Source organism: Ptychodera flava, chromosome 21 (assembly GCF_041260155.1).
Source record: "Ptychodera flava strain L36383 chromosome 21, AS_Pfla_20210202, whole genome shotgun sequence".
Taxonomy (NCBI): Eukaryota; Metazoa; Hemichordata; class Enteropneusta; family Ptychoderidae; genus Ptychodera; species Ptychodera flava.
Genome location: NC_091948.1, coordinates 12,841,247 through 12,861,568, shown reverse-complemented (window position 1 = coordinate 12,861,568; position 20,322 = coordinate 12,841,247). Strand labels below are relative to the sequence as shown.

At 37.2% G+C, this 20,322-nt stretch overlaps 1 protein-coding gene across 1 annotated transcript; it reads right to left on the bottom strand.

Moving 5' to 3' along the window:
• Positions 1-1,923: 1,923 nt before the first annotated feature.
• Positions 1,924-20,316, bottom strand: LOC139121455 (DNA-directed RNA polymerase III subunit RPC3-like). Its single transcript, XM_070686327.1, has 12 exons — positions 20,084-20,316; positions 13,625-13,746; positions 12,584-12,717; positions 8,300-8,479; positions 7,730-7,833; positions 7,444-7,548; positions 6,982-7,155; positions 6,346-6,397; positions 4,997-5,124; positions 3,680-3,915; positions 2,907-3,056; positions 1,924-2,077 (listed from the first exon to the last, which is right to left on the bottom strand). Exons 1-12 carry the CDS (start codon positions 20,228-20,230, stop codon positions 2,005-2,007), a joined length of 1,605 nt encoding a protein of 534 aa, XP_070542428.1. The 5' UTR covers positions 20,231-20,316; the 3' UTR covers positions 1,924-2,004.
• Between the last annotated feature and the right edge of the window lie 6 nt (positions 20,317-20,322).

Sequence of the window (20,322 nt, the reverse complement as noted above, 5' to 3'; positions counted from 1 at the left end):
ACAGGTGTGTGCCTATCGAACGTCGCGTCGTTCCACATTCTTCATCGTTTTGTGACGTCAAAAACACTCGTTCCGCCACGGCACACGTTCATGATTATATCGATTACGTCATATCTGAGATGTACCCATGGTGGTAAAAAGTTCCTTTCATGGACAAGGTACGGTCATACACAATACCGACAGCCTGAGACTGAAAATACGGTGCTCTTGCTCGCGTAAACAAGCAAAATGATTCCGCAAACTGTTTTTCATGACTGCTAGTCAAAATGCACCGCAAAGTCATAGAACGAGTGGACTTTAGGGAGCGTTCATTTTGTATGATGGGGAGGGCCGTGAAATTCAGGGAGTGGTTTCATTTTTGCAAAACGAATACGGAAAGGATTAAAATTTTACAATAGACAGTATTTCACAATAGATTTGTATGGAAGTAAACTTATGTAAATTACCAAACAAACAATTCAAAAAATGGAACAGAATATGGTTTATTCAGTATGAAGTCTGGTCACAATATAAATAGGATACTATCAGAAACAGTGCTAGTAGTAATGGTATAAGTAAATCAGTATAGTAGGGAGTTCGCTGTGTACCCCGTGCGTGTACCTAAGCACAAGCGGCTGCACAACTGCTTTTTTTTTTTTTTTTTTTTTTTGAAAAAGATAAATTTATTTCAACATAGTCACAAATAAAACAATCTACATAACTGTTGATGCGTTAAAATTACAATGCGTCTTGTGTGAAAAAACAAATAATTAGCGGTTTAATTACAAAGATCATCATATGAATGCATTCAGGATGCATTCTTCTCCTTCCAGTCTTACAAGGCTTGAAAACTTTGTGATAAAATCCTCAGAGTAGCTTTGTAACTGTCAGTAAGACTTAGATTCTCAGCCCATTTTTGACCAATCTGACCTCTGACTGCATGCCATTTCTTATCAACTAATTTCCAATAAAGTGACTTGGTTTTGACCTCACTTTTTGTCAGACCATAATTCTCTAAGTCTAAAATATCATAGTTTTCTTCATTTTGGATGTTTGAAGAGATGATTTGTTTCCAGGAATCTGGAATAGCATTGAGGAGTGTTTCATACTCTGTTTTGATTTCCTCTTGCACATGTCTATTTGTACCTCCTCTAATTTTTGCAATTATTTCCCATTGTTGAAGCCCAATTGCTCACGCACGCAAGATCATGAAGAGCGCCCCCTGGCGATAGCGACAGGACATCATTCTTTACAAATGTGCCATGAAAGTTGAAGGGGCTATCTTAGCTGCAGTACGGTAGCTCCAGGTTTTGCCTGGATACTTGGGTTGGACGGCAAATACCCAGGCACAACCTAAAGCTACTGTACTGCAGCATTCTCCCTACTATTATCGAAGGAAACAACTTATGTCAGCACACTTGGGAGTATGAACAGCCGATCCAAATCATTTTGCAAGAAACTGACATCACCAAAACTGAGTGTCTAACCAGTTTGATTATTTAATGACTTGTGGTCCCACCCATGAGTAGCCCCCTCCCACAGAGGTTTTCCTGATTGACAATGTGAGACACTGTGTACAGGTATAGCTATGGTGAATATGTGAAGTTAATAGAGAAGCTTTTGCAACAATGCAATCCACTATCTATCAAGAGACCAAGAAACAATGCCCTTTGATGACTTTTTTGTTCCCTTTATCAACTGTAGCTTTGTGTACAGGTTATGCTGAGAATGTGACAATTTGTCCATTGATTCCGGCGTTCATTTCAATGTGGCATACACTTGTAAACTAGAAGTTGACCATCAGTGACAAAACTGAATATTGTTGTAACTGTAGTATGCTACCCACCTTTTAAAGTGTATAATAGATAAGTGTGATGACAAAGGTCTTCAAAAAAATAGTGTATCAAATAACTGCCATATAAAGATTGACAAAATCTAATGATCTGGAGATAAATAGTTTTATTTGAAAGTTCTTGAAAACAAATCCACATTGTGCTGAGATGTGACGGCTCTACAATATAGCTGTCATACAACCATATCTACAAAACTGTTGAGAATGAATACGGTTTCGTCAAGTTGCAGTTCCGTCTGCTCCAACCTGAAAGACAAAAAGGAACAGCATCAATAACAGGTGTTCCGATTTGATCAGACCTGATATACTTGCTTGATATATCAAGCATAAAAGTTACAGACAGGGAGCTTTAGTGTCAAGGTGTTGAATCCCTAATTTATCAACTGTCACTATAAGCTATCAAATATGACATATACCATATATGATGCGTTAGTTGTAAATATTCATAATTGAGTCATTACCTTGCGTTACTGACTGAAACAATAGAGTATCAAATCTGCACAAACAAATACTGCAACATTCATATGCTTCAAAAATAAAATGCCATGAAACAAAGGATGGGTTTTTTCGTATCATAAGACTAACAGAATATTATGTTTTTTAAAAATTTAATTCTTTATGTAAAAAAAGCAATACATTTTGAATTTTTATGCATCTCATATCTCATTTAAAGGGCCAGTAATGCTAACTTTTGATGACTTTTTCACTGTTATTGTTTGCAATGTCAACCATAATTCCTTGTTCTACTTCCAAAGCATGTTGATATACGCAGTGTTCAGCTTGTCAACTCAGCATGTACATGTGTAAACTGCATTGTTATTGTTGACGAGTGAATTCTGGTCCGGAATAGAATTCAATTGTAAACAATAACAGTGCACTTTGCACGTATAGATGCTATGTTGACAAGATAAGTAGTGGGTGTCAACTTTTTTTGTGAGTGGAATAAGAATTTGTAATTGGCACACAAAATAAAAATAATGAAAAAATAAAAGTTTAAGCATTACTGGCCCTGTAAACTTTGCTCATGCAAAACAAAGCTACACTGGAGTTCAGAGTCAGTCGAGCATTTACTCACTTCTTGAACGTATTCTTGAGTTTATTCAGCTGAACTCTCTCAGCAGGCGTGATCATCTCTTCAACCTCGGCGGCTTGGTCAGCGTTGGCGCCGCTGTTCTGCAGCGAAGCGGAAATGGCTTCCACTTTCAGGGACTTCTCCAGTAGTCTCCTGTTGGCACGGAATGAAGAAAGCCCATCAACACACAAATGATCAGACTGACATTGATAAAAAATTACTGGAAATGACGAGAAAGGCAAAATTGTCCCCTGCATGGACATAATGTACGTATGGCATACAGACATGGTATACAGACAGGTATCCTGCTGATATAAGTACTCTAGCCTTGCCTGTCATAAAGCTAAAACTATTGATGTAGCTTACACGGGCACCATGACACGATTGCTTTATATATATGCTGAGGTCAATACAGGAGGCCACCCAAATACATACCTAATACCAGACTCTGAGCCACCTGACCCTCTTATGATGATCTCTTATAGTAATGGAATCCAAGTATTGGAATTTCACAATTTCTTGTTTATCTTTAGTATTTTGATTTTCGTGTACAAATGTGTTCAACATAAAAGGAGAACAACATATTTAATCAGATTAAGAGTCCGAAAGAGAAAAAAAGTGATATAGAAAATGCAAGATAAAACAGAACAGTTCAATGTTCAACCTCTTTGTACAGCAAACTTGATTTTGAAAATGAAATACTCTCAAACATTTGTGTCAATGTTGCATACAAGTGTATACCTTCCATTTTCCCCTCCTCTCAAGATTATACTCACTTATTCTCATCATTGTCATGTTCCCTCCTCGCTATCATGTTTGTCTGTGCTTTGTAACATCTCTCCAGTAGCATCCTGCTGACTTCATTCAGATTGACGGAAAACAGGTAAATGGTCCTGGATGGGGCATGGTCTGGAGTGCGTGGGATCTCCTGCAATGCTACAATATGGTCTGAAAACATCCTGTAGAGGAGTTCTTTGGCTTCTTTTGCAGGGATCATGGCAAACTCCTCAACCTGAATGAAAACAAACAGAAATCTGCTTGTTACATATATTTTCAAATCTCACAAAACAGGATGTTACTGATTTATCATCACTGTTAAGGTAGTAGAACGTGCCTTGGGGACAAAAATTCGGGCCTTCAAATTTTTTCAATTTTCTTCTGACCTACCACTTGTGGGGGCTCATTTTGAAGCTCTTGGCAAAAGAAAAGTTTTCACTGTCATAGTTTTTCAAAAATCGAAAATTTTATTTTTTCCCCATAGAGTTAACACAGGGATAGCGGCCATTTTGAATTTCAAATATCGAGAAATCGCAAATCATTTGTCTCTCTAGTACAAAAGTTTGCACGGTGACCCCTGATTTTTACTCTTGCTTTGATAAGAGAATGGTTGAAAGTTTCACTTAGGAAAGTTTGAGCAAAAGTTTAAGTCTTTCACTTTCTAGGTGCATATTACCGTAAATACCCTGTTTTACAGTAATTCTCACATTCATAATGAGTAGCAAACCCTCCATACAGCGTGAAGTTGACCCGTCCTGCGCATTTGTTCCCCAAACAGAACCTTTTTCGCTACTCAATATTGGAAGCAGAGGTTCCTGACTGTTTCTGCTCATGAGGTACAATATCACATTCAAAAATGATGTGCAAGAAATTGAAGAATGACACAGGAAGCAAATCATTTAGACAACAAAAGACTAAAAAAAATTGTTGAGAAAATGAAGCAAAAGTGCTGACAACAAAAGCCATTCATTCAAATGTGGCTGTATGAAATACAAATACATTTGTTAATACCATAAATAGTTTAAGCATACAACTAAAAATGTTCACATGGCTTTTGACATTTTATTGGCACTAAAATTCCATACAACCATCCATCTCCTTCAGCAAATGAATTCATGGCGACAATTTTACAATACCCTGTGACCAGTATTCTGGCTGTAATTTCATTGTGCAAGGAAGTCATTCTTTACCATAACACATACTGATGGTTTCCACATATCAACAACTTCAATGTAATTTTGATTCTCACACAGAACAAAAGAGAAAACAATAAAGATATGAGGTATGTTTTTAACAATCCTGCATGGTGTTCCTACCTGTTTCTGTTCTAGATGTTTCTTGAGTAGTAACAATCTGAAAATCCTGTAACACTTGGATCCAAATCTTTCCTGGATGACAGATTCTACGTGTGCTGTGCACTGAGTCTTGATTGCTTTGTAAATATCTGATGCCATGTTAAGAAATTTTGCTCACGCAGATTTTTTCAGTATCCAAAAACTTATCAAGATGGGTCAATAGGTGGTGCCATAGCAATGTTTTTTAATCAGAGCCCTGCTCAGAGAATACTAATATTCTGTTTTCAAATTTTGACATTTGCTTTGTGATCTTTGCGGTATAGCCTTGTTCACGGTTACAGGTTTGTTACTAAATATAGCTGTACGCGCGCGATATCGGACACGCAGCTTGAAATGCGGACAAATTTTATCAATGTTGCATGTGTGGCTGTTTTTGCAGCTTGTACTCTGAGTCGTGAATATGTTTTTTAGTATTCACTGTTACACTAGCAGTCGCCCACTGAGATGTATTTTCGTCGTTCTTGCATGCGTAATTTTCAAAAGCGTAATCTAAAAATGCGGACAAATATTTATTTTTGCATATTAATGAGAGAACAGTGACGTAAACTGTGAACGTTGCCCTATTGTAACACACTTTCCAAGATGCTCAAATCTATATGCTTTGCTATGACTTGTGGCAAAATATGGCTATTTTGTGCTATTGCTCAGTTCACGCAGTCATCTTCTCTCGAAATTACAACAAATAATCAAAATATTACTTGGAAAAGTATAAGTCTCAACAGCTAGGCATATAGCTAAATCAATCTATTGAACACTCGGGGAATACCATAGATTGCAATCTGAATAGAATCAGATGTAGAGAAATGGCGATATTTCCACCTTTGCTTGTTCTTAGCTGTTTTTGTTAGTTGCCAGTTGCCTCAGTGCATCTGAACCCCTGCCAAAGGATATCACATTCAAATTTCGTAAATTTTTTTAATACAATGCTGCAATCCATAGTAAGTGGCATTTGTAAGCTTCTTCCTGATTGGTCAGCCGTTCTGGCCGATGTGCGAGATTTGAAAGAGATCTTCTATGGAAGTGGTTCAGATGTAAGTAGTCAACTAGTAGATAACAAGAACAGCAACGAACATGCTAGGTAGAAACATCACCATCTCTACATCTGATTTTAATCACACAGCACAGACCACATCCCCCCTCTATCACATGATAGAGGGACTGTGCACAGACTGGCAACTGAAACTTTGCACCACGGTCCCTCTATCACAATAGATAGAGGATCACAATAGATAGAGGGACCATGTTTGCATGCATACATGTAGATGGTTCAATGTGTACATGATATCTATGGTGAGTTACGACAAGGATACTGATTACGTACATACCACCTCCACTTTCACTATTCTTACTGATAAATTCACTCTGAAAACGAAAAGAGGGGAAAGTGAATTAAGCCAATGCTGTTACAAGCCTTCTCCAGGAGAAGAATTCTCAATAGCACCATAGCACAATAGCGCTGTCCTCGGTTACAGTGTTGTTGCTAAAAATAGCTGCATGCACGTGACATCGGACACTGCAGCTTGAAATGCACACAAATTTTGCCATGCTGCATGTGTTGCTGTTTTTGCACCTTGTTGTTTAAGCTGTGGATGTGTCTTTAAGTATTCATTGTAACACTATCAGTTGGCTCTTTAGTTGTATTTTCATCATTTTTGCCTGTGGTTTTTCCAAAATTATTGAAAAAATGTGGATAAATACTTATTCTTGCATATTAACGAGAGAACATTGATGTTATTTGCAAGCAGTCCAATTAGTTTATGTGTGACATACAAATTATGTTTTTAACCGACATGCACAATTTTATCGCCTTTGCATGGACAAGGTTTTGAACGTAAACAGGTCCACAACCACTGTTGATAACAATGGGCTAGGGCCGAATGATGGTGGCTAAAGGGTTAAAAGATATGTCTGTCAACTGTCAATTTAAGAAGGGATAAATACAGCACCCGATCATCGTTAAGGAGCTTTAAATACTGATCAAAGGTCTGCCTTGGAAGTTTCAGTTCTTTGGGTAGAGCATGGAAGATTTCATGGCTTGATATTGGCGTCGTCAGTGTTGCTTTGGGGTCTGTGGTCACCTCACTCATTCGCAGCATTGTCCGCACCACTTCCGCTGCAATCTGTGTTTATGTGAGGAACAATGGCACAAAAAATGATTTGAGAAAAATTACATGGAAAGTCAGCAGATTCTGAGGGGAGGGAAAGTCTTCTGCGTGAGGAAAAAACTTCAACTGTGCAGACAAGATCAATTTATTGATGTATTGAGAAATATGGAAATGAGCAAAATTTGAATATGCAAATAAAATGATAACAAATTGCAAATAAAGAATATTCAGTGGTCTAACATAATGCACTATGTGCTGAGAATGTAACATCTATAACGTGAATGAAGCTGCACTTGAACTTACCTTATCAACTCGTACAGCTACACTTTCTATGATGATTTGATCACGGATATGTTGATGGAATCTGTCATAATTCACTGACCAGTAGATACCATCATCTGGTGCCGCCTGTGAGGACAATTGAAGACAAAAGACTTTTCTCCTTACAACTTTATCATTAACCTATGGTGCTGTGTGTATGTCCATGACTATCTGGCAAGGTTTTTGGATATTAAAGTCTGGCTAGGCCACAAAAAGAGAATACAGGTATAGTAGTTTTAAATCCAAGAGCCTTTCTGCATTGTTTTACCTCAAGATCTTCAGACATTGTTGAGTCAGTGCGTTGTCTTTTCCTTGGATTATCAGAGCCTTCATCTACTGACCTTTTCCTCTTTTGAGTTTGAAGGGAACTACCTGTGGAATATTGAAAACATACAAACCATCATTAAACCTGGATGTCTCAAGCATACAGGACAGACTCATAGAGTTCACTATAGTAAAGCGCCCTCAACCGACCATGACTAACTCAATACTAAAAAGGTCTACATTCAACCACAACTCAATATCTACAGGCATATCATTGCAATAATGGGACACTGAATGTAAAAAATGTATTTTGTGAGCAAAAGTAATAGTACCCTCTACAACAAAGTAAACCACATACATGTATATCAACAGTGTCTATAATTTTTGCACTAAATAGAATGAATAAAATCACCTATTACTTCAAATGACCACTGGTGACCTGATGATGAAGAGACTGGAGCTCTAACACAAGTATGTAAATTGGTTTGTGGTGAACTTTTTGTACACATACACAGTGTTATGACAGTATTAGCTACTTGAATACCAAGGTTTCAAAGTTCAATAAGAAGCTCACCTCCTACCGTCATACACACAGGTATCTTGTACAAATCTTGCTCATTTATTACAAGATTCGGCACTGGAGGTTGGCTGGACCCAGTATCTGCCGGCGGACTGGCCACTCTTTGGAGGAAATGAGTGTTTATCAAATCTATGAACTTCCCCCTCACATAACTCTCCTCAATTTTTTGGTTATCTGTAAATATTAGAATAATATTATAAAGCAGTACAAGGTAAGACAGTATCTACCAGTAAGTAAATATCACATTTATAGTTCTGATTATGCATAAGTATGGTATAGATCAATTTGACCAATCATGAGTAAAATAACAGTAAAACACATTCACTATAGAATTTTTTGAAATACGTAAATCTTCAAAGATTGTATTGCTATACTAGAACATTGAGAGTGCTTTGACTTGAGCTTTGACCTTGCCCTTGCCAAAGATATCATCTTGTAACAAACTTTAGACAAGTTATGTTTTCAACTTTGTGACAAGTGTACAGACCTTATGACTCTCCACCTTGTCACATCCGTGTTAACAAGCTTGTCAACACGCTTGACATGAAACTTGCGCAAGCGTGGGACAAGTTTGAATCTTACAAGCTTGTAACAATTCAAAAGGTTCAGGAAAGTGGAAGGTTGAGAATTACAAGCTTTTAACAAGGTTGTGGAACACTATGTGTGTCTGCTGGTATAGTCATCTATCAAAGGTTGTATCAAGGTTGTATATTACCCATAAGCCTTTGCTTCATTGCCAGCATTATTGCTGCCCGTTGCCATAGGCAACTATATTGAGCCCAGTTGGGGTCATCATGCCACAGGCACTCAGTGCCACATTTGCGGGATATTAACCAGATTTGACTGATTTGATAACACAGTGACTTCATTATTTATTAAAAGAACCAATATTCTATGTGTTACGAGTGTAGGTTTGGCAATCAAGAATGAGACAACAACATGCTAGAGAGTATTTGTACACAAAGTATGTCCTCAATTATGGCTGGAATATGGCTCTCATCACCAAACCTCTATTTGAACTACCCTACCCAAAATCCAAAGTACATCGTTGGACTTAAAACTTACCTTTTACATCAACAGATCTCAATTTCAATTACCTTACCAAAATTTTAGGCCTCTCGCAAACTATTACTTCAAATTTGCCGCAAGCTTTGCAGTAAATTTGCAGCAAACTTTTTTCTGCAAATAAGCCGGTGATTCATTTTTCAGATGCAAATTAGGTTTCTTGTGAACTTGCTGCAAATATGCAGCAAACTCCCTGCTGCAATGTTGCTGCAAACTCTTTGCAGCAAATTTGCGGCACAATCCTTGCAGCAACTTCCGCCAAATTAATTTCAATGTTACTGAAAATTTCCCGCAAACTCCATACAGCACATTATTTTCCATGTTACTGCAAATTTGCTGCAAATTACACATGCAAAATTGCCTTCAAAAGTTGGTATAATTCCACAACAGTCAGCTCTGGATCAGTAATAGTAAGAAAACTGAATACATATTGAAAACCAAAGAAGCGACACAATTAAGAGGCAGCAAAATTTCTTGTATTGTACCACAAGTTTCAAAATTTTTATCTTCTCCAAAAATATAATAAGTTCAGCTCAGATGTGTACACACAGTTGTAAAATCACTTGTAGACATGGCCAATGAAAACCTGACAAATCTTAAGACAGACTGTGGACAGCACAAGATGTGTTTTATCCAATTAAGCTCTGAAATACCAGTTTCACGAGAAACGATGGTCAGCGCAAATAGTTATATATTTAATAAAAAGACAACAGAGAAATAAAAGGTTAAATTCAAATTGTGGTACAATTTATTTTATATGCCATGTTCATTTCATGCCACATAAGTGTCTTCAAGATATTTTCTTTTGGCTTGAGAAGTTTCATTATATTTACATTACTGTCAAAGGCTGCGATTGGCTTTCTGTTTTCTGAATTTCTTGTCCCTTTTAGGCTTTAATTAGAGAACCAGCAATGCATTCTGAAAAATAAAAATCGTTCAGGGAAGAGTGTAAGTCTTTTACCGTTTGACCAAACATTGTAAATTTCATGAAAGAAATCAATAATTATTTGAAAATGAGACAGAGTCAAGTTGAAAAATTGATGCAGAAAAATGCATAAATATTCACGATCGTTTAATGATTTAATGTCCGACAACCGACAACTCGCCGTATGTTGTTTACATACACGACGGCGACAATCTGCAAAAATCTCAGCACTTAGCTACTGCATGGAGTTAGTACCACCTCCATGGTTACTGTAACTGTTGTGAAACGACAGTGAATTCAGTATGAATCAGTTCTCAACGAAAATTTATCTGTAGGTAAACATAGGAATACAAGGATTACAGAACATAATAGCGATGTACAGACGGACGGTACATTGACTTACATTTGTGAACGGCTCGCAGACGCTGGAAGATTTTCGGTTGCAGGTCTCCCGTCTCCGTGCTGTACCACGGTCCCTCCACGACGACCGTGGCTGTACTACATACAAATATAGTAAGCAACTTTACTGCTTTTCGCGTTCAAAAAATTAGAACTCCGTCTGTCCCTGGTACTGTATACACATTTTTCCAACACTGTGATATCATTTGCTGGCGATTCCATAGAAAGATCACGAAATTGTCCACTAGATAACTCCCTGATCACAAGTACACAGCCGATGGTACCAAAATCTAACTTCGCGCCTATCAAGCCTGATGACGTTAACGGAAGTGATATCTATATATCATTACGCGATTGATAATGTAGTTTCGATTTTAAACGCTGGAATTGACTCTACATCTGCACCAATCCGTTATATATCATACTTAATATAGCATTTAATTTATTAGTTTAATGAAAATGGTCATTTTTACCACAGAAAGACTAAAAAGAGAGTACAATTCTTTCAGCACGAAGAATCAATATCAATACGCGAACTGAACTTGATGAACCGTGACCTCAGAGTGTAAACATGTCGACTGGGCTCCTCGTCGCTGGATACACAGGACGTGTTTGACGTTGCAAGTAGCGCATTTGATTTGCGTACAGCGGCTCGGGATGGAGTGTAATCCTAAACCTCAAATTTGTGCTCGGCAATATAATTCTAACGCTGAACACATGGACAAAGCCTTTTACCTCAATTCATGTCATCAGAAGGCGAGATTTTGTTAGCGAAATCGATGGGACACACACTGTGGATAGAGCCTAGAGCCTAGAGGGACTGAATGTACGTACCATGGCATAGGCCTACTATGATGTGATATTTAGCTAGCTTCGAGCACAGCCACTACGCTGCTTGGAGGGAGTAGCGGGTCCTTGCTTATACCAAACATTGAATGCATTGACATTTACTTGTCTGTTTCTACAATGAAAAGTTCTCATCAGTCGATATTTTTAAGGTACAGATTTGCAGTATACAAAAGTTTACGACGTGTCCGTACAGACCATAACAGACGCACATTTCGTTCGAAACTGCTTGCATTTTGGTATCATTCGTAGAACGTACAAGGTGTAACTTGCAAGACAGACAAGTCCCTGTTTTAAAAATTTGTTTTCCAAAAAATTCAGTTGTCGATCCAACCATGATTTACCCAATCGGATTGTCAAAGGTTACTATTATTAATGTCACTACGGTATACTATAGATGCGCTCTTATATCCATGCAATGTTGCCGAGTTATGCCAGCTTAACTGAAGTGTCAATTATATACCAGTCAGTTATTATTATTTTAACAAGAGGATTGTCTGTTACGAAAATAATGAATATAAAATACAAATGAAAGATCAATTTTGTGTTGCTTGCATATGACAGGTCACGAAGTGCAATGGTACACACTATACTCCCTGGTAATAAAATAGTGGGCAATCTGTCAATCATGTGTTGCTGCATATTTGCAGCAATAACCTGGCTTGACTGAAGTGCTTGTGAAGTGCTTGTGACAAACTTGAAGTTACAAACCTTGCAATTTAATTATCACAAGCGTGGTACAAGATTGTAAGTTTTCACTGTGATGTCTTACAACCTTGTCAAACCTTGAAACAAGTTAAGGTCTTGCCTTTAAAACTTGTGTGAAGGTTGTCGCAAAGTTGTACAAGCATGGCACAAGATGATATCTTTGCAGGGTGTCTTCAAACATGCACGGAAACTTTGACTGAGATTTAATTAAACAGAGACAAACAGCTGATGATATTTCACATGCAGACTCTGACATAAAGTTATATTGCCTGAAAAACATATTTCTTCTTTTCCACTTATTTTTTTTTTTAAGTTGCAAGCTAAATGTAATTTACCTTCTATGGCTTCATTCAGTCTTTCAGTAACTCTGCGCACTGCAGCACTCATCAACATTTGACCATTCTGCAAGAGTTCTTCCACAATTATTTCTCCAGCATCTCCGTACAGGGTCTTTGCACAATAGATGTATCTGTCAAGGAAATGTCACAGTGTTTTTTCACAAAATGACAAAAACTCACTCAAAGGAACAACGATTCCTTTTACAATTTCTTGTCAAAGTCAGGGCAAGAGAGGTCTTATTAATTATTGATAAGGTTGCTATCGAAAATTGAAATTCATCTCAAATAAACAGAAGTTCTCCAAGCAATCTTCAGCACTGAAGTATTCTAACAAGGAATTTTTCACTTTTCAATCAAATTTGATATTACACGGCTCTCCCAAAGAATTCTATGAATGGTGGTAAATATCCTAGAGATAATATTGAATCAGTTGGTTATACTCATACGCAAAAAATCCATCATATATCCGTGGCTAGATTTTAAAGACTAAGTCCTATTTCAGTACACCATGTCTTTGACCCCGGTTAGACAGCAGTCAATATAACTATCAAGGAGAGGGCTGGGGGGGGGGGGGAGGACACCTTAGGCTATACAGGACTAATATTACACGAGGTTTGCTATAAAACTGAGCCCTAGGAGGTCACCAGGGACAATGACCTCATTTTGTGTCCCTAATCTGTTTCTGCATGGTTTCATGGACCAATGGTGTTGGGGGATGTAGGCAATTCGCTTCGTTTTTGGTGTGGGATTTTTTTTGTCTAGCTCCAGGGGTAGGGCACAGGTTATCGTAACGTTGCTTGGATAGTCGTTCGAGGCGGGCGGCCGCATGTCGCCGCCCGCCTCGAACGACTATCCAAGCAACATTACGATAACCTGTGGGGTAGGGCTATAGCTGCATTTGGCAGATATTTCACAAGACTGATTTAAAATACGTAAGCGTAACTCTGAGGTGGGGGTTAATATTGACTGCTGCATTAGGGCTTGAGGACCTAGAGCATCCAAAATTACTGAAATCTTTCAGTCTCATCCATTACTTACTTTGGATATCTTGTATGCAGCAGAACCTTCTTCACATCAGCTTGGTATTCCACAAAACCACGTTTGTTGACTGCAAATTTCACTATGTTGTGTTGAATAAGAACACACAGTGCTTTCCGTACCTATTGGGAGATTTAGTCAAAAAAGTAGAAATTGAGTCACAGTGTAGTAAAAGCACTGCTCTCGCTGGATCACAGCAAATTTTAAGATGGCTTAAATTGAAGATTTATTGTGTATTGCTCTATGCTTAGCTGGAATCCGGCAATCTGATTGGCTGGAGCCGGGGTTTATATTCTCAACAAGAAGACCTGCGCGCCGCGTAATATTTTTGAGCTCTTGCAAATTTTGAACGCCAACTTGAGAGCTCAACGCGCCATAATGTCGAACAAGTCTATGGCTTGAGATTGATTTTGATTGTTAAATTTTAGTCTAGTGCAGCTTGACGAACCAACAAATGAAGAGTTTCTGTAAGCAGCGGAGGCTATGTAACAACAACATAATTTTTTTAAAGTTTTTGAGCGTTTTTTTGTAGTAAAATTCTTCAAGTTCGATGTCCAATCGCGATATCGATGCGTTGCGTAACCGTATTTTATGAATTCAACTGTGCACGCGCGCGCGTTCTGAAACGTTCTTTTTAGAGTTTGTATGAGGCTGGGCGCTCCTGAACTCTCGTTCCAACTTCGGCCCTAAATAACGACATTGTCCACTTTTTTATCTTTAGCATATTATAATGAGGTTATAAACGGTGCGCTCGGGTATTTGGTTGCGGATATAAGACCTCTGGGGTGAAAATTAGCATATTTGGGTGAAATAATCACCGAGCGAAGCGAGGGGTTATTTCCTGCCAAAATATGCTAATTTTCACCCAAGAGGTTTTATATCCGCAACCAAATACCCTCGCTTGCCATTTATAACCTCTATTTACTCTACCCACAGTTGAATTCTTCATAAAAGCTGAACCAAAACAGGCGAAACAGGCTTTCAGGATTTGCCTGGACAGATGTTTGGGGACAGAAAATTAGGGCCACCCTTGTGATATGGGGTAAATCTATTTAAATGTTTATAGTAATAACTACACAAAGGAATTTTTTGCATGACATAGATATGTAAATTAGTTATTGTTATGTAGAATAATCACCCGTCCATTTTCCCAAGCTGTGGATAACAGCGTCTCTTACTTCTGCTTTTGATAGTCCAAAGAACAGCTTGACTATGGAATGTACGCAAGACCAACGATACATATACAGTACGTGTTATTATGTTAGGAAAAACTGAAGCATGAGATTTAATTCAGAAAATGGATGTTATTTTTGTGATCAAATATACAGGAAGTTAACAGAAGTAAACATCATTCAGGTGTGTGTCAGGTCAAGGTTTACAATGAGATACACACACAGCATGACGTACTGACGGTTATTAAGCTATCATATCAATAATCAACATTTGAAACTTAGAACCAGCATTGAATTATCACTCTGCTGTTCCAGTCAGTAAAGTATGTGCTATCCATGCTGAGCTGATTTTTTGAATATTATTGATGACTGTACACATAAACATGGAGGTAGGGGCTACCTTTCAGAATATGCAAAGTTTAATTTCACACTTGGCAACGTGACAGAAGGACTGTGGTAGAAGCTCGCAGTTATCTCTGACCATAAAATGTTTGCCATCCTTGGATATTTGAAAAACCTATCAGCCAGCCAGGGAAAAGAACATTCACAGAAAAAAACACAAGTGTATTATCATAAGTTCATTTTTTTATGGTTTTTTTTTGAAAAATAATATTTTTATTTGTAATAGTGTTAATTAGGGGCCCAAGCCTACCGGCTGGGCCCCTATTGGTTTCGTAGGAGTTCAACTTTCTTCTTCTTCTACTGCTTCTTCTTCCGCTCTTTTTTTGTCGACCTGGAACTTGAACACCGCTTACCGCAAACTTCTGAAACTTGCAGGGCTAATAGATACCTATGAGATCTCGTGCACCTGGGTATACAAATTTCCATTGGTCACGTGACCTGGCGGCCATATTGGATTTTCCAAAAACCTAAAAATGGCTTCTCCAGAAGACCCAGGGGTCTAGTCGATTTGAAATTTTTTGTATAGCAAGCATGGCCTAAGGTCTTAAGAATTTGCCAATAAATCGCATGCGGTCACGTGACCTTGGCCGCCATATTGGATTTTGCGAAAATCGTGATTTAATCTTTAAAAATCTTCTTCTCCAGAACCAAAACACCATTCCACTGAAATTTGACATGTAGCATCTTAAGTGTGATCTCTTTCAAGTTTGCGAAAGGCGTTTTGATCGGTCACATGGTTTGGCCGCCATATTGGATTTTTCGAAAATCGTGATTTAATCTTTAAAAATCTTCATCTCCAGAACCAACACACCGATTCGACTCAAATTTGACATATAACATCTTAAGTGTGATCTCTTTCAAGTTTGCGAAAGGCGTTTTGATCGGTCACGTGGTCTGGCCGCCATATTGGATTTTGCGAAAATCGTGATTTAATCTTTGAAAATCTTCTTCTCCAGAACTAACACACCGATTCCACTGAAATTTGACATGTAACATCTTAAGTGTGATCTCTTTCGAGTTAGCGAAAGGCGTTTTGATCGGTCACATGGTTTGGCCGCCATATTGGATTTTGCGAAAATCGTGATTTAATCTTTAAAAATCTTCTTCTCCAGAACCAACACACCGATTCGACTGAAATTTTACATATAACATCTTAAGTGTGATCTCTTTCAAGTTTGCGAAAGGCGTTTTGATCGGTCACGTGGTTTGGCCGCCATATTGGATTTTGTGAAAATCGTGATTTAATCTTTAAAAATCTTCTTCTCCAGAACTAACACACCGATTCGACTGAAATTTGACATATAACATCTTAAGAGTGATCTCTTTCGAGTTGCGAAAGGCGTTTTGATCGGTCACATGGTTTGGCCGCCATATTGGATTTTTCGAAAATCGTGATTTAATCTTTAAAAATCTTCTTCTCCCGAACAAACATTAAATTGACTGAAATTTTGCATATACCATCTTTAAAGTGATGTGTTTCAAGTTTGTGAAATAGGTTTTGATCGGTCTCGTGGTTTGGCCGCCATATTGGATTTTCCGTAAAATATTAAATTCCAAGTGAAACGTACAGTAACTATTCGATGATGTTCAAAATCCTACTTTTTCAAGCTCGAATTTTGCACATAATATCATTAGTGCAAGATTTTTCAACCATGTTCACCGCTTGGGCCCCGCCAACGCTGCTTGCAGCTTTAGTGTTTGTTTTCTTAATTTTCTCTAAAAACCTACCAGCACACAGATGGCAAACAGAATTATATTTAAAGCGCCTAAGCAACAATACTAGTTTGTACATCATTATAATCCTTTTTCTACTGTCTGTGGTACTATACCAGTGAGTTCAAAACTGTCACAGACTATGTTCCATCATAGATCCTTTGGGTCTATGCATGGTTCCGCCATAGAAAGTAGAAGTGACTCTCAATCCATTCTCTGCCTTGTCAAATCTCTTATGGAGATACAACTGATCTTTACCTCTACTAATAACCAGATATGAACTGAAAATGCTCACGTGTTTCATTATATATTGAAGTTAGGTGTAAATTTGAACCTTTGCCACATGTTTGCAACTTCATTGAAATTATTATGATCAACATAATGACAATAATCACGCCGATTAATTCTAAAAGGTTATGAAGTATACAAATATGTAATTAGCTGAAATAAAAATATTTAAGTTATTCGACTGCTCTTATTGTATCACCACTTTATATAGCAAGTGTAATTACCATTGGCCAAGTCCTTCAAGCCATATACGCCGAGCTGTGAAAGCTCATTAGATATGCAAATTATAAATTAGCTGACATGAAAATGTGAAATGTCTTTCGATATTGTTTTGACCTAGTACCTGGTATAATCATAAATGTACATAGCATGTTTTGCCAACTTTGACCAAGTAAATCCCGGTATATATCCCTAATAAGCAAGTTCATTAAATATGTAAATTAGGAATTGGCTTCAGTAAAAATGCTTAATGATTGTCAATAATGTTGTATCATGGTATCTGCAATATGTGTAGCAAATTTTGTCAACTTTGGTCAGTCAATACAGACATATATCTCTAATTAGAAAGATCATTAAATATGCAAATTAGGAATTGGCTTAAGAGAAAATGCTTAATGTTTTTCAATAATATTGTATTACATGTCTTTAATGTACATAGTAAGTTTCATCAATTTTGATCAAGTCAATTCAGATAAATATCCCTAATTATGAAAATTCATTTAATATTCAAATTAGGTTTTGGCTGGAGTAAAAATGTCTTTTGACTTTCAGTAATGTTATATCACAGTATCTTTGATGTATATAGCAAGTTTCAACAACTAAAATCAAGTTAATTCAAATATATATCCCTAGTTGGAAAGTTCATCAAATATGCAAATTCGGAATTTGCTGAAGTAAAAATGCTTAATGACTTTCAAAAATGTTGTATCATAGTGGCTTCAATACATGTAGCAAGTTTCATCAACTTTGGTCCAGTCATTTCAAATATATATTCCTAATTAGCAAAGTTCATGAAATATGCAAATTAGGAATTTGCTGAAGTTAAACGATTAATGACTTTCAATAATGTTAAATCATAGTATCTTTAATATACATACCAAGTTTGGTTAATTTTGATCAAGTCAAATCAGACATATATCCCTAGTTAGGAAAGTTCATTAAATATGCAAATTAGCATTTATCTTTCATGTCACCCCTTAATGGTTCCCACTGCTGATATATCTTGGTGTGATCAACATTTGTAGCAAATCTCATCAAATTGTGTGTAGTCGTTTTTAATATATAGCCGTTTTTTCTAAAATCATTAATTATGCAAATGAGCAAAAAGTATGCAAGCCACATCCACCAAAACTAATCAGTTCTTGCCATTTGCTAACTGAATATATGTACCAGATTTGATTCTGATCTGATCAGCCGTTTTTGAGATATTGGACCAACAGACAGACAGACACACAGACACACAGACAGACAGACAGACAGACAGACAGACAGACAGACAGACAGACAGACATCGCTGCGACATATGCTCACGTGTGTTAACACGTGAGCAAAAAATCCGTGTCTATACCACACTCTGCAGTGAGTCCTAATTAGATTTTATCTGATTGTGTGTATACTGTTTGATGCATTGTGCCTGCTCTACCAATACTTCCAAAAGTGTGTTGTTATGAGATGATTACATTTTATCATTGTTAGTTGATATCACAATAAGATTTATTATCATTATTATCATTTTATTTTCATACAATTATTAAAAGTTAATCTTAGATTACCTACAGATTATATTAATACAACACTAGCATACAAATGTATTTCATTCGTCACTTCAAAATACTATTATATTATATTATATTATATTATATTATATTATATTATATTATATTATATTATATTATATTATATTATATTATATTATATTATATTATATTATATTACAGTGTTTCATCTAGACAGGCGGATGGGGATTCCCCCTCTGGTGACATGTTGGCACCCTCTAGTAATTTGTCAAGGGGGACTAGTCCCTTATGAAATGGTCCCAGGCACACGTTAGAGATACAAGTAGAACACATGAACTGGAGAAATCCCCTCAATTTTCTGGTAAAGGGGTAAATCCCTCCTGTTGATGCCATCCTGGATGAAACACTGTATTATATTTTATTCTATTCTATTGTACTATATTATGTTATGTTTAAGCAATAAAGCACACCCAGCGATGGTATACCGCAAGATTTTGACCAGTTCACGACTTATATGCTTGAGCAATAGCAAGTGCATATATGAAGTGAACTGGTCAAAATTGATTGGTATACCATCGCTGGGTGTGATTTATTGCTATTATATCATATCAGTATATTGAAATTCTGGTGTGGAACGTCATAAACGGATTTTTGCTCAAGCTGAGAGCTAACGCGTATGCCAGCCATGGTATATCGCCAATATACCATGGTTCTGTTCGTGTCTCGACCAATTAGATCGCAGTATTTGCATCATCAATATACTGGTATGATATAATATAATAATAATATAATATAATATAATATAATATAATATAATTAAATTATATTATATAATATAATATAATATTATTAAATTATATTATATTAAATGTCACAACAATAGGAAACCGTTTCTATGATTGATGCATCCATCTATGCTTTGGTGAAAACAAACGGATTGCCAAGGAAGGTGATTGTCTGTTCCAAAATTAGTTACTTCGGATTCAGTCGTGATTTGGTGAGGAGCGTAGGTGTTTTGTGGTTTTAAGTGTGACCGGAAACTCATAAAAATACCCAACTCGTAGGTAGAACTCGGGATACCCCTGTTTACGACTTCCTTTGATAACCCCCTCTTTGGCAGGCAGTCCCGAAAATGTGCAAGTTTCTACCTGGTCGAGTTTAACAGCATTCTCCTGGGCGATCAATCTCAACGGGCGTGCACCGTGCTTTATCAAGTAGGTACCGACCTTTTCCACAATCTCACCATAATGGTCTCGCAAGAGTAAAGCGGCAAGTCTTATTTGTACACCTGACATGTTGTTCCCGTGTCTGTAAGCGGTTCAGACGGCATGAGGTGACGGAATGGGAATTCCTATTCAACATCAGAAAGCGGATAGGGCAAAGGTCA